The 12,475-nt window shown below is 40.5% G+C and overlaps 1 protein-coding gene across 1 annotated transcript in view; it reads right to left on the bottom strand.

Annotated features, from left to right (window-relative positions):
- Positions 1-8,150: 8,150 nt before the first annotated feature.
- Positions 8,151-12,475, bottom strand: part of arhgap35a (Rho GTPase activating protein 35a) — a 76,580-nt gene continuing 72,255 nt past the window's right edge. The window contains exon 7 of the mRNA XM_017696847.2: positions 8,151-12,046. Coding sequence (XP_017552336.1) covers positions 11,620-12,046 — 427 coding nt within the window. The 3' untranslated portion in view covers positions 8,151-11,619. The remainder of the gene's footprint in view (positions 12,047-12,475) is intronic.

A 12,475-nucleotide genomic window follows, 5' to 3' on the forward strand; every position in this document is an offset into this window, starting at 1 on the left:
AGACACATATCTGGAGCTTTATTTTCAAAATATATGCACATGCTGGCTAAAAAACTAAACTAAACAAACTTCAAGCTAATGGTAGATTGCTAAGCAGTGGTTTGTTGAGGCCTAAAATTTGTTATGTGACAGATATGAGGCTGGATGTTTATCGCCTCAAACATTTCCCCCGTTCTCACTTTAACTACCAGAAATTGTCGCCATACCAACAGATTACTGTGGAAAGCTACATTGCTAATGCTATCCCTATTTCTGTGCAGCTGTCTCGTAGGATGTAGCAACTAGAGTACTTCAGCTAGATTGTGAAGATGATCAAAGACAAAAAAAAAACACCAAAAAAAAAAACAACACAGGATATGGATAAGTGGTGCTTCACATCACTGACACTCTGTGACCTTGTACACCCTTTGCTCAATGTGTCTATTGTAGCACAAGCAGTAGCTGAGTGACATCTAGCTGCAGGCCAGGCCCCAGGCTAAGCAAAGCCTCGGATTGGATGGAAGTTAGTAGTTGCTAGTGAGCTATCTAGGTTAACACATTAATTCGTTAATGACTTTGTCCAGTTGATGTTAGATATGCTGTTACATAAATATGCTTAAATTACTATCTTGTGTAGCTAACTTTATCTCTTACCCTATAGCAGAGCTTTCACCAGTATGCAGACTTGTGCTAACGGCTAACTGTGTGTGAGTTGTATTTTTATTATGCCGCTTATGCATGTGAGTCTACCTGATACGTAGTTTTCTCAGTATGCAAGAACATGACTGTATGTATCTGTGTGTGTGTTTGCGGAGTGATCCCTTCGTTGTGTGTGTGTATTGTATGATTGACAGCTGCCAGTGACCTGTGGCAGTCAGAGAGCGGCAGTGGAGGTCGCAGGGTCAGACAGCGTGCCGTTGCCCCGGAGACGACCTCAGCCCCTCATCTACATACAAGCCTTCATTAGCGCAGCCACACTGCCTGCATAACACCAGCATAAATGAATAAAGCAGATAGAGAGGGGAGGAGGATATAGTAGGCATTTAATTGGGCCAGGTATATTTGCAAAAACTCACCATCAGGTATAAGACAAACACAGTGGTGCAGAGTTTCCAGCTGAAAAGGCTGTACTTGAACCCAATTCAGTTCAATTTGAAATGTGTTTAAGTCCACTGGAGAGACGAAAAAACATGTTTAAGGTATTCTGTGAATACATTCAAGCACACTTTCATAATTAGGTACAGCCAGCCTTCCAATTCATGGAGCCCATAAACATATCTGGAGGTGAATGTGTATGTTTCTCTGAGCACACACTCTCTCCGCATAACCTCGCACTCTAGTGTGTTAATGAATTATTAACATGTTATGGCAGTAAGGGTATGTTTTTTAGAGCACTGCAGTCTTATGAGTTTTCTGTACAGTTTGTTTCGCATTCTGCTGATCACTTGTGAGACAACATGAAAAATATTTTCACATCTGAACTCATAAACTTTTTCATAGCTAAGCTAAATGCTTGTGCTAATGTCAAGCATTATGGTTACTTCATCTGACTCCCTAAAACAGCAGCTAATCTGCCATGCTGTTCTGGAGAGTTGCTATAGTAAACAACTACATTGTAGGCAATTACAATGACCTTAGGACTGAATCTGCAGTGACCAGTAAGGCATTAGGCTGACTTCTCCATGAAATTAACATATAATTTTGGACACATACAGTGAGTATACATTCATATGCAAAAGTTTGCACACGCTTGCTCAAAGTATGTTTTGCTGGTTTTTCTAAGTAAAAATAATTTAACACATTCTGTGCAGAGAATATACTTAAATATGGCATTTTCTCTGCACATTATGATTTGCTTTCTTAAGATATAGGAAAAAATAGAACATGAAAAACAAGCCATAACTTTTGCACAGTCCCCACTTTATGCTTTATTTTTTTCCCAATATGTTAATTTCAGCAAATAAACAGTAACTGTGCATTAAAATATGCAGAGGTGTGTTCTGTAGAGAATGTGATCACTTAATTTCACTTAAAACATCAATCAATCATAGTTTGCCTAGGGGTACCCAAACTTATGTACATGACTGTGCCATAGAAAGAAAAGTATTCAGTAAAAGTGAGTCAAGGCTAGTCGACTTGTGGTGCAATCTTGATGTTTTGCCAGTTATGAGCTCATGTCCAGCTGATAATGCATCATTAATGAGCAGCAAACCATTAAACATCACACTGCAAGTCCAGTTGCCTTGTTGCCTTGTTCTGTAGAGAATGTGATCACTTAATTTCACTTAAAACATCAATCAATCATAGTTTGCCTAGGGGTACCCAAACGTATGTATATGACTGTGCCATAGAAAGAAAAGTATTCAGTAAAAGTGAGTCAAGGCTAGTCGACTTGTGGTGCAATCTTGATGTTTTGCCAGTTATGAGCTCATGTCCAGCTGATAATGCATCATTAATGAGCAGCAAAACATTAAAGATCACACTGCAAGTCCAGTTGCCTTGAGTGACTGAAGACATTTGTATGCAGGTATAGAAGGGAAAGCTCTTGGGTATAGAAAATTGAACAAAGCAAAAGATATGGTTTATTTTACTTCTAGCACTTATGTTCAGGTGCTTGGCTACAGGAACACAATGAAATCAGAAGACTCCGTGTGCAGATCCAGAGCCACTCTTCCCTAATATTAAAGACAATAATTAAAAAAGCAGCTTCCATTATTAAAAATGTGTCCAGACAGAAACACAGCAGTACTCCAAAGTACCATTCCTGGACAGTTCAACATGCTTGCAGAATGGCAGTTCTGTGTGACAGGTGAGAGACACGCACATTGGCTAGTATAGAGCTGAATGACGAGGAGACGGGAGGCTGAGGTTTGAACTCACAATCACAAAATGATAGCTGGGCCAACGCTTAAGGCCACCACACATCGGACATGCAGTTGCATAGCGTCACGTGGCACAAAGCACAGCTGTACCACATTGAATGTGTCAAGCAGGAGCAGTGACAAACACCAAGCTCAAAGACTTTACACCGTACTTGTATAGATTTAATGGGACAAAACAACAACATTTAGTTAATTTATTTTGTTCATCACATTTGGTGTCAGCCAACTAACTCTGCATAATCACTGTTTTCAAGCTAAAAACTATGAGGGGAAAAAGACAGGGCCAGTAATGCTGGCTGAGGTAATGAGACCATTAGCATTTGTCAGTTAATCTTAAATAGTATAGCTTGATTGCCTTTTTTGGTCTACATTTCAAGTAATTTAATGCAGCAAAATGCTGAGTGGCTCACTGTGGTTCAAAACAGTGTTTTTTGAATTTGTGTGTGCTGTGTGATGCAATGCATGTGATCGATGGCCTTTAGACTCTGGTGTATTTCAACCTAATCTTTAGCTATTTCATACATAGTATTCTAGCAATTATCACAAATAATACTTAGAAAAAGAACAGAAAACGTGATGATTCAAGACACACACTTAACAGTCCTGGTATTACACACTAAATGAGAAAAAGTCACCCGATTTGTCAGCCCTTTTGAAAGTTACACAAGGTGAAAACCTAGGCACAGGAAGTTGGTGATGGGAGAAAGCTAGCTGGACAGGTAAAGGAAGTAGACGGGAGAAGGAAGTCTAAGAGGAAGTGGATGCAAGTGGGTGCAGAACAGTTCGGAGCCCTGGGCCCGCCTGCTGAGCTCTGGAGGAAATTCTCAGGGCGATCGATGGTGTGGATTAAGACCAGGCTTTGGGGCTCAAAGGCCTGGATCTCACCCGAATCCTCCCCAGGAGCCCTGGGAGCAGAGGAGGGGAGAAAAGCTAACCTGGAACTGTCAAGAGCGCGCGCGTGAAGAGCTTTGGAAAGCCAGGCAGGACACTTGCAGGGACCCGCTTCAGTGCACGGCAGCACTCGCATAAGCTCACAGTAGCATGGCGAACCTTATTCAATATTCTATGGAAGGCGTAGAAGTAGCGCAAGTCAGAACTCTGAGAAGAAGAAGAAGCTGTCTCAGAAGAAGACTAGGTGTGCTCTGCTCGCTTCGCCGCTGCTTGCTATAGCATCCTATGTGCCAGGCATCCATATTTGGTGTTTTGAATATCTGGTCATTGCAATCACTTCTCCAGACTCCCATGGGTGACGGTGAACTTGGCGCTCAGATTCACGGCTCATTACAAAATGAGAGTGGGGAAAAATAAATAAATAAATAAATAAATAAAAATACAAGAAGACCACTGGGAAATTACAGCCGAGCTGTGGTGGATCTCAGAATTAAACAGCATAATTAATCATGCTAAAAAACAAGCGCATTGCTCACACACTTACTAATAATTGCATTTCTTTTCCACATCAGGAAATGCAATCAGTTAACATATGAACAGACTGAGTAATCTATGCCGCCCAAGCTGCCTGGCCAATCGAGTGCCAAAAACTAGTGACCTGAAGCTTTGTCATTTTTTTTTTATCTAAACATGCACAGAAAAGCAAAAAAAGAGTGAATGTTTTGATATGAGCTCATTTAACTGTTTTGGGGAGAAAAGTTGTTCTTCTGTAGCTCCATAAACAAGCAATATCCTCTGGAATTGTGCGATTCGTTTCAACTTTACAGTCTGTGCAGTGACCGACACTGGCCCTGGTTGGAAGGACCCACTAATGACTGTCACTATAGAGCCTATTGGCCCAGTTTTGTACTGAACAAAGAAAATAAAACACACCCAGCACCTCTGGCTTTAGGTGACAATTTAGAATCACATTCTAGGCAATGCCATACTATGGCTGCAGCAGACGTGCCAAAACCCATTATAAAGACATTCATCAATCTGACAATCTTACTTTCAAATGATCGATAATGCATCTTTACTGCTGGCTCTGCCATCAATTGAGGTATCAATATGAAAAGACCACAATCACCCACACAATCGATGGCCACTTTGGGGCAAACAGGGTCCCCGGAAAGCATTGATGAAGGTGATCAGGACCTCCATAGGCCTATCGACAGCACCCCCTCCACCGGCGAAATTGAGCCTGAAGGCAACTGCTGCAGAAGCTGCAGAGCTGGAAAAGTCACGGATGAAAAGCCATACATGCCCCGACTCATCAAAAGATGGACTCTCTTTCAAAAACACTTTTCAAGCTAGACTTTAAATCAATCACCTATAATTTAACAAAATTGAGGATGTTTAAGAATGCTGTAACAAGAACTTCAAAAAAAGTCTTTAAACTTATACTGTTTTGATTTCAAATACACTAATAAAACAATAACTATTATCACTTATAGTTGGCTGGAGGGCGTCATTTACCGAGGATAAATCGCCTCAAGGAAGAAAATTCCAGGACAGTCACCAAGAATATTAACAAGTGAGACAAGTGAGCCGCCTAGTGGTCATGCATTGCCAGTACATGCTTTGAGCAGACAAATATTCAGCACCCAGCCTTTACAAAGAGCTTGTAGAAGATGATCCTTTCGGGCCCAGAGTCGTGTGCAACAACAAACCCTTTAACACAGACTGTGCCCATCATAGTAACACATCATGTTAACATGCTTATGTTAACCTCTTAAACTCAGCGGGGTTCAGACTTCTCCCCACTCTCATAACTACCAGTGCTGGGTCATAATGGACTGCATAGACCGAGATTATGTGAAGATATGCAAAGAATAGGGTATCTTTGAATACGGGTGTAATCAGATTACAGTTACTCCAAACTTTAGAGTTTTGATTCATATTCATAAATACTAAATGTATCAGTCTATAAAGTACACAGCAGCTGTGTCACTACGCCTAAGAACAATAGTTACATGTGGTTTCAGGAGAAAGAATGGGAAATTAAGGAAGCATAAGCGATATCTTTAGATGCTTTCAGCTTTACGAATTATTCAGGTAATAAATTATGAAAGCAAATGAGGCAGTAATTCAAAAGTAATCAGATTATATTATGCAATATAATCAAGATTATTTTATAGATCAGTCACATACTTTGTAATCTGCACCGAGTATTACATTGAACAATGGTAATGACATACCTTACATATTAATTTGACAGTAGTTATGGTATAATTCATAATAACTACTAGGTAATAAGCATTATTAACTGAATAATAAGGAGAAAGTTTAAGGCATTAGGCAAGTAATCAGCTTTGTTAACAGAGGTGTTGTGCATTGGTTAGCTGAAGTCTTCCAAATTATCTGCCTATTCAACAGCTAACCTGAGGCTTGTAAGTTTTTTGCTGAGCTCATGCAAACTCATCTTCTTGCCAAGGCAATTTGAAAATCTAATTTCTGCCCACAAACAAACTCTTAAGCCAGAAGCTGCTAAGCCAGTTGCATTGCCCTCATTCTGATGTAGTATGCAAGAGAAAGATGAGTTCTCTTCTCTACAGCCTACACCAGTACAGTCTATTTTCACATGCACATGACAGAAATCCTCTGCAGCAAAGAGCCATCAAATCATATGCAGACTCTAGAAACCATGATGACGGAGAGATTAAAGTTCAGCTGTGTTCTGCATGCACATGGCTGCCCTTTTCAGCCCGTGTAAAGCCTCTTTTTCATAAATCAGAGGAGACGAGGCCAAGGCCATGCCAGCTGATTCTCTGACCATCAAAGTGATTCTCTCAATGAAAAGGTCACGAGAGGGTACATAATCTGTCGGCCTCCCAAAGACCAGAAGCCTCTGGTCAGGATTTGTGCAATTGTATAGTCTATAATCGACCCAGCAGCCTGTGGCACAGATTCGAGTGATTCTCTGCTCCAAAAACTCTGATTCAAATAATGAAAGGCCAAAATAAACATCTGATGAATAAAAGTGCGGGACAATACTATTAGGCATGTAACAGTACACATATTTTCAGACTTGATAAGATTTTTAATCTTGAAGTTATGACTCCAGTTGATTTATTTATATATATATATATATATATATATATATATATATATATATAGGGCGGCACGGTGGCGTGGTGGGTAGCGCTGTCGCCTCACAGCAAGGAGGGCCTGGGTTCGATTCCCCGGCCGGGCGGCCAGGGTCCTCTCTGTGTGGAGTTTGCATGTTCTCCCCGTGTCTGCGTGGGTTTCCTCCGGGTTCTCCGGTTTCCTCCCACAGTCCAAAGACATGCAGTCAGGCCAATTGGGTGTGCTAAATTGTCCCTAGGTGTGAGTGTGTGAGTGACTGTCTGTGTCTGTCTGTCTGCCCTGCGATGGACTGGCGACCTGTCCAGGGTGTATCCTGCCTTCCGCCCGAAGACTGCTGGGATAGGCTCCGGCTCCCCCCCGCGACCCTGACGGAGAAGCGGCTTAGAAAATGGATGGATGGATGGATATATATATATATATATATATATATATATATATATATATATATATAAATTGTTTTATTAATGTCTTGATTCTACAGATCTGTAATTATGTATTACACAGAAAAATACAACACCTAATATCAAAATTTTTTGCAAACGATTACTTAACAAGTAGCACCTTATTATGCAAAATGCTAATCTAAATGGTAATAAACAGTGTAACTGTACTAAACAATGCAAAAATTGACAGCATCCAATTAGCTGTTTGACCCAGTTTTGTCAATGACTGTGATTTCCACGAAAGACAGTTTATGAGAGGCTGACCGACATCTCCGTAATATTGTTTGATACTGTACTGAATTCATTATGTGCTATATAGGTGTTCATGTACAGGGAATGCATAACAGTTCCTTAGAGCCCAACAAAAAACATAAAATTTATACAGCTCATACTAACATTTATTCTGTGACGCAACCTGCATCTTAAAACAAGCTTCTACAGTGGGTGAATGCTTCTATAACTTCTAGCTTCTAAGTGAAATAACCACTTTAAAGTTTGTACTTTTGGGGCCAAGTAGGGAAAAAAGAAGCTTCATTTAAAAATTAAACTGACATTCACTGAATGTACTACTGATTACTGAATGAGGCACTGATTTGGAGCAGAGGATTTGGAAATGAGCTCTATGAAGAACTGTTGAAAAATTAAGCAATTTTTTTGTCAAGTGTATCATAGATGCATTAAGAATACTGAGAAATGCAACACGCAGATCCCAACTACATTCTGGAGCTGAGAATCTGAATGCTTTTCAGCATAAAATCTAAATACTGAAGCAGAATTGGTGCTTCTGTGATATGAAACCCCACCTGCAAAAACATGAGACAGGACACATATTACAAGATTGATTTATTAACTATAATACAGGTCACGTAAGGCCTTACTGTTTGTACACCATTCCCATTGAGACAAATGACCATACTCTTAGCAAATGACGTTTATTCTGTTGATGTATTTTTTCAGTTTACTTCATTATTTTTTTCTCGTTTTTTTTTTCTTGTTCATTTGTTTTTTTTTGTTGTTTTTTTTTTACTTAAATATGGAGAGTGGAAGGCCCGGACTTGGGGTTGAATCATGCACTACATCATATGGCCTTTATACCATTCACAAAATTGTTAAAAAACATTTGTCTTTTTTTAATTATTAAAATAAAACATAAAAAGGAAACTTTTTTTCTATCACCATTAACTATAGGGCAAAGTGTTAGACCCCCTAACATACAAATAAACAACCATTTTGAATATAGTTCTGCTTGTGTTTCATTTAACTTAACAGACAATCTGTCACCATTGTTGCAAAAGGAAAACAAAACAAGAAAAAAAACCCCAAAAAATAAAGTAACGCAGCCACGTAAGATTGCTGAAACAACGTCACATTTTAATTAATTCCCATTTGTTGCTATTCCTCCTCGGTCACACACCCTTTATTTCACACAGTCTTTGGCTGCTAAGGATCAGCTCAGAATTGACTGATTTACAAAGAGAACGCAAGCCAGCAATCAACTGCAAAAGTACCAGGAGGGTGCTGTCTTCTCCCTGTTTTCCCAAAATATACCATTTAAACTGAAAGGACAGAATTGAAACATCTAGGATGTAAGAAAGTTTGTAAAGGAAGGAACATCCTGAAAATACTGAACTGGGGGCAGGAATTTTAAGATGATTAGTAGGGCAAAGGCAGGCCAGTTCAGTTGTGCTTCACTCACTGGTGGGAGATCCATCTATGATATGCATCATAAGAAAGGTTGCTTTGTCTCTAGCTTTAAAGTCCTAGAAATACCCTTAAAAACCCTGTTCAATACCAAAACAGCCATCTTCCAGGACATCAGCATCATGATTTCTCAGAGCGATGAGACAACAAAAACAATATTGAAGTCACAACAATAATGAAGCCATTATCTGCTTTTGTGGCTGCAACCTGAGAACATAAAATACAATATGAAGTGCTGAGGGGGGCCAGTGAGAATGCAATCTCTTCAGGACATCGCTGAGTGTCTACCAGCTATTGAATTCACGATCATATTTCTCTTTTGTCAAGCTCTGTGAATAAGACTCATGATTGGATGTGTATTCAGCACTTTTTTAATAATGAGGGGGAAAAGTCCAAAAGACTATGAATCTGAAGTGCACTGACTTCTGAGGTGCAGTATCTTGTTGGTACAGCAGGTGGCAGTAATGTGCCCTTCGATGAGCAAAAATATGAAAGCCCACTGAAAGCCATACTATGAGGGCAGGTCTACTTACATTTCCTCATTGAGTTTCTCATATCTTTCTTTTCAGTCTTTATCACTTTATCTCACTTTGGCCCTTTTACATAGAAAGGTCATCGTTTCATTGTTAAAACGAAGAACTACAGTGTCTCATACCTTCAAAATAGTAACTTTATAAGAAAAGGAAAACGACCTCATTCACCAATCGTTCTTAAAACTCAGTTTTTACCATTGTTGTCTTATTTGGGATTTGTTCTTGGGTAAGAACAGAATCGATACACACGTCATGAATCGGACGTAGACATTTCTCGATAAAAAAAAAACTTATGAAGATATTAGTGAATGAAGCCCAATGTTCCTTACTTTAAAGTTCATTAATCTAGTAAGATTTTATTCCAACTAATTCTGGACCACTTCTGGTGGGATATTCGCCATTATATGTTCACACAATGTAAAGGGAAGCTGGTGTTTTCAAATAGTGTAAAAACATAAATGGGGGAAAAAAGAGGGGTTTAGAAGGTTTTAATATAACAGCGATGAAATACCTTCAAATATTCCATCAAGCCATCTTCAAAGCTGCCAAAATCTCAAAATGATATTTCACAAGTATAAAGTGTACATTCAGCATTCAGGCAGACCCACACGTATGAACGCAAGATGCACCCACCCACACATACGTTAAGGTTCCAATTCACTGCAGACTTCACACCAGAAGGTAATTTAGTATATTATCTCTTTTCTAAAGAGGAACATTGCTGAGATGTATCATTAAGTGAAGCACAACCGACCCCTGACCAATACGTACACTAAAACAGCAGAGCTTTTAATACTCCGCAGGAGCACATTCACTGGTTTGACCTGTCCTGCTCACTCCCCACAGGACAGGAAGCACTCAAACCTGGCCATGGAGCTATGTAGAACTGTGAGGGTGGAGACTTCACCATAAAGAAAGAAACAAAATGGTTCCCATGTTTACTGACACTTAATCCATTGGGGAGGAAAAAAAGAAGAGGGAAGAGGAGAAAAGGTTGGAAGAAAAGGAAAGGAGGGTCAATTGAGACATTTCTTTTCCTCCAGAGAAAAAGGAATGTCTACTGTGGTCTGGAGGCTCTGGCTCATTACGAGGACAAGGAGAGACAAGCAGAGACGTCCAGAAGACTTCAAATCCCAGAATGCTGTGCCAAAAAAAAAAAAAAAAAAAAAAGAGTACCAAAGTTTAGTGTAAGTTCCACTCCCAACGAAACCAGATCCAGTCTGTCAAGTTTGTCAAGGACTGTTTTTGTGTTCCTCTTTAAATGGTCGCTGTGAGTCAAACAGCACGAGGGAGGAATAGGAATGTGGCTGAGAGAGGCGTCGCATCGACAGCTAGAACTTCTAGTCCTTTTTTTATCTTTACAAAAAAGTGATAATAGTGGTTGAAAGCTACAAAACAAAAAATCTTGAGAATGCTAAGGATGGCTTCTTGCCATACTTAACCTCATTCTTATTGGTAGTGACAGGCTAAGGGTAACGTAGAGGAGATAATGGACTGTGGGGTGAGTTTAGTTCAGTTTTCTGTCTGTAGGTCCATAAGCTCCACCTCTACAAGTCACTTTTCTCCTCAGTTACCTCTCAGGTAAAGTTAGGCTCCAAGGGCTACAGCCAATAAACCCCACTGACCCTGCATTGTCCCAATAAAGATGCATGTGTGTGTATGTGCAGGGGAGAATGTGTGTACATCTTTTTATTCTTATCCAAAAGAGCTGAGAATAGATGAGTGCAGTGATCTATAAAGGAGGGAGATGAAGTGTAGCTGGAGTGGCTCACAGCTGAAGTGGCTTGACCTTCTTCGGTCTTTCTAATGCTCTCACTCTCCCCTCTCTCCATTCTCTTTCGCCTGCAGCCACTACAAATCAGGCACATTTCCTCAATCTCATTCTTTTTTATTTTCTCTGCCCCCCACCCCCCTGGCCAGCCTAAAAAAAAAAAAAAAAAAAATTCCAAAACCCCAATCTCTGTCCATTCAGGTAATCTCTCTTGATTCTACTTGCACAACTCAATCTCGATTTCCAAGCTTCTCTTTCTTTTTCTTTTGCTCTCCCTCTCTCGCTCTGGTTCACAGCGTGTGTTGTTCCGTAGGTGTGTGGTGCGGATGCAGAGGCGGAAGCAGACTCTGGATGGGTGACTGTGGGGTAGGGGGTGGAGAATGGGGTGGGGACTGCTGCATCAGGCTGAAGGGTGAGGCCACTGGCTGGGCTGGAGCATAGCAGGAGGTGTAGGCAGAGCTGCTTATGGAGGAGGCGGAGCTTAAGGTGGCGGTGGGTGATCCCGGCAGGCCAGAGAGGCCGCTGGGCGTATCAGCCAGCGGCTGATTGTAGAAGAAGAAAGCACACTGGTGGATGAAGGTCTCTATGATTGTCTGGTAGGTACGCGTGGCTGTCAGCGCGTCCATGGTGGTGAAGTCGGGCCGCATCAGTGTGGGCCAGAAGCAGATGGACAGATTATCGCTAGTCATCAGGTTCACACGATTGTTTTGGCTCACCCTGAGAAAGGTAGAACCGAACAGACATAGTCAGATGACGAATAATCACATGATATATAGCCAATCTCACATACTGCTGTTCAAAGGTTTGTTACATATAAATGTTATTTTATATTCAATAATAACTCATGCAACATAGATTTAAATATTGCAAACCAGACACAAAAAAGTGGTATCATGTCATCAGACATGGGTTGCCCAGTCCTGGTGCTGAAGGTCTACCAGATCACACTGGCTCTAATGTTCAGTTGCTTCTAAAAGCCTTCAATACCTGAGTTAGATTAGGATTGGAGCTAAACTCTGTAGGTGGTAAGATCTCCAGGACCAGGACTGGGCACTGTTTAGTGTAGTCCATGTCATGTCAGACAATGTATCAGGATATGATTTCAGAAAACTACAGCAGCACAAGACAGCACTTTTGTTTTTTTAT

This window comes from Pygocentrus nattereri, chromosome 17 (assembly GCF_015220715.1).
Source record: "Pygocentrus nattereri isolate fPygNat1 chromosome 17, fPygNat1.pri, whole genome shotgun sequence".
Lineage (NCBI taxonomy): Eukaryota > Metazoa > Chordata > Actinopteri > Characiformes > Serrasalmidae > Pygocentrus > Pygocentrus nattereri.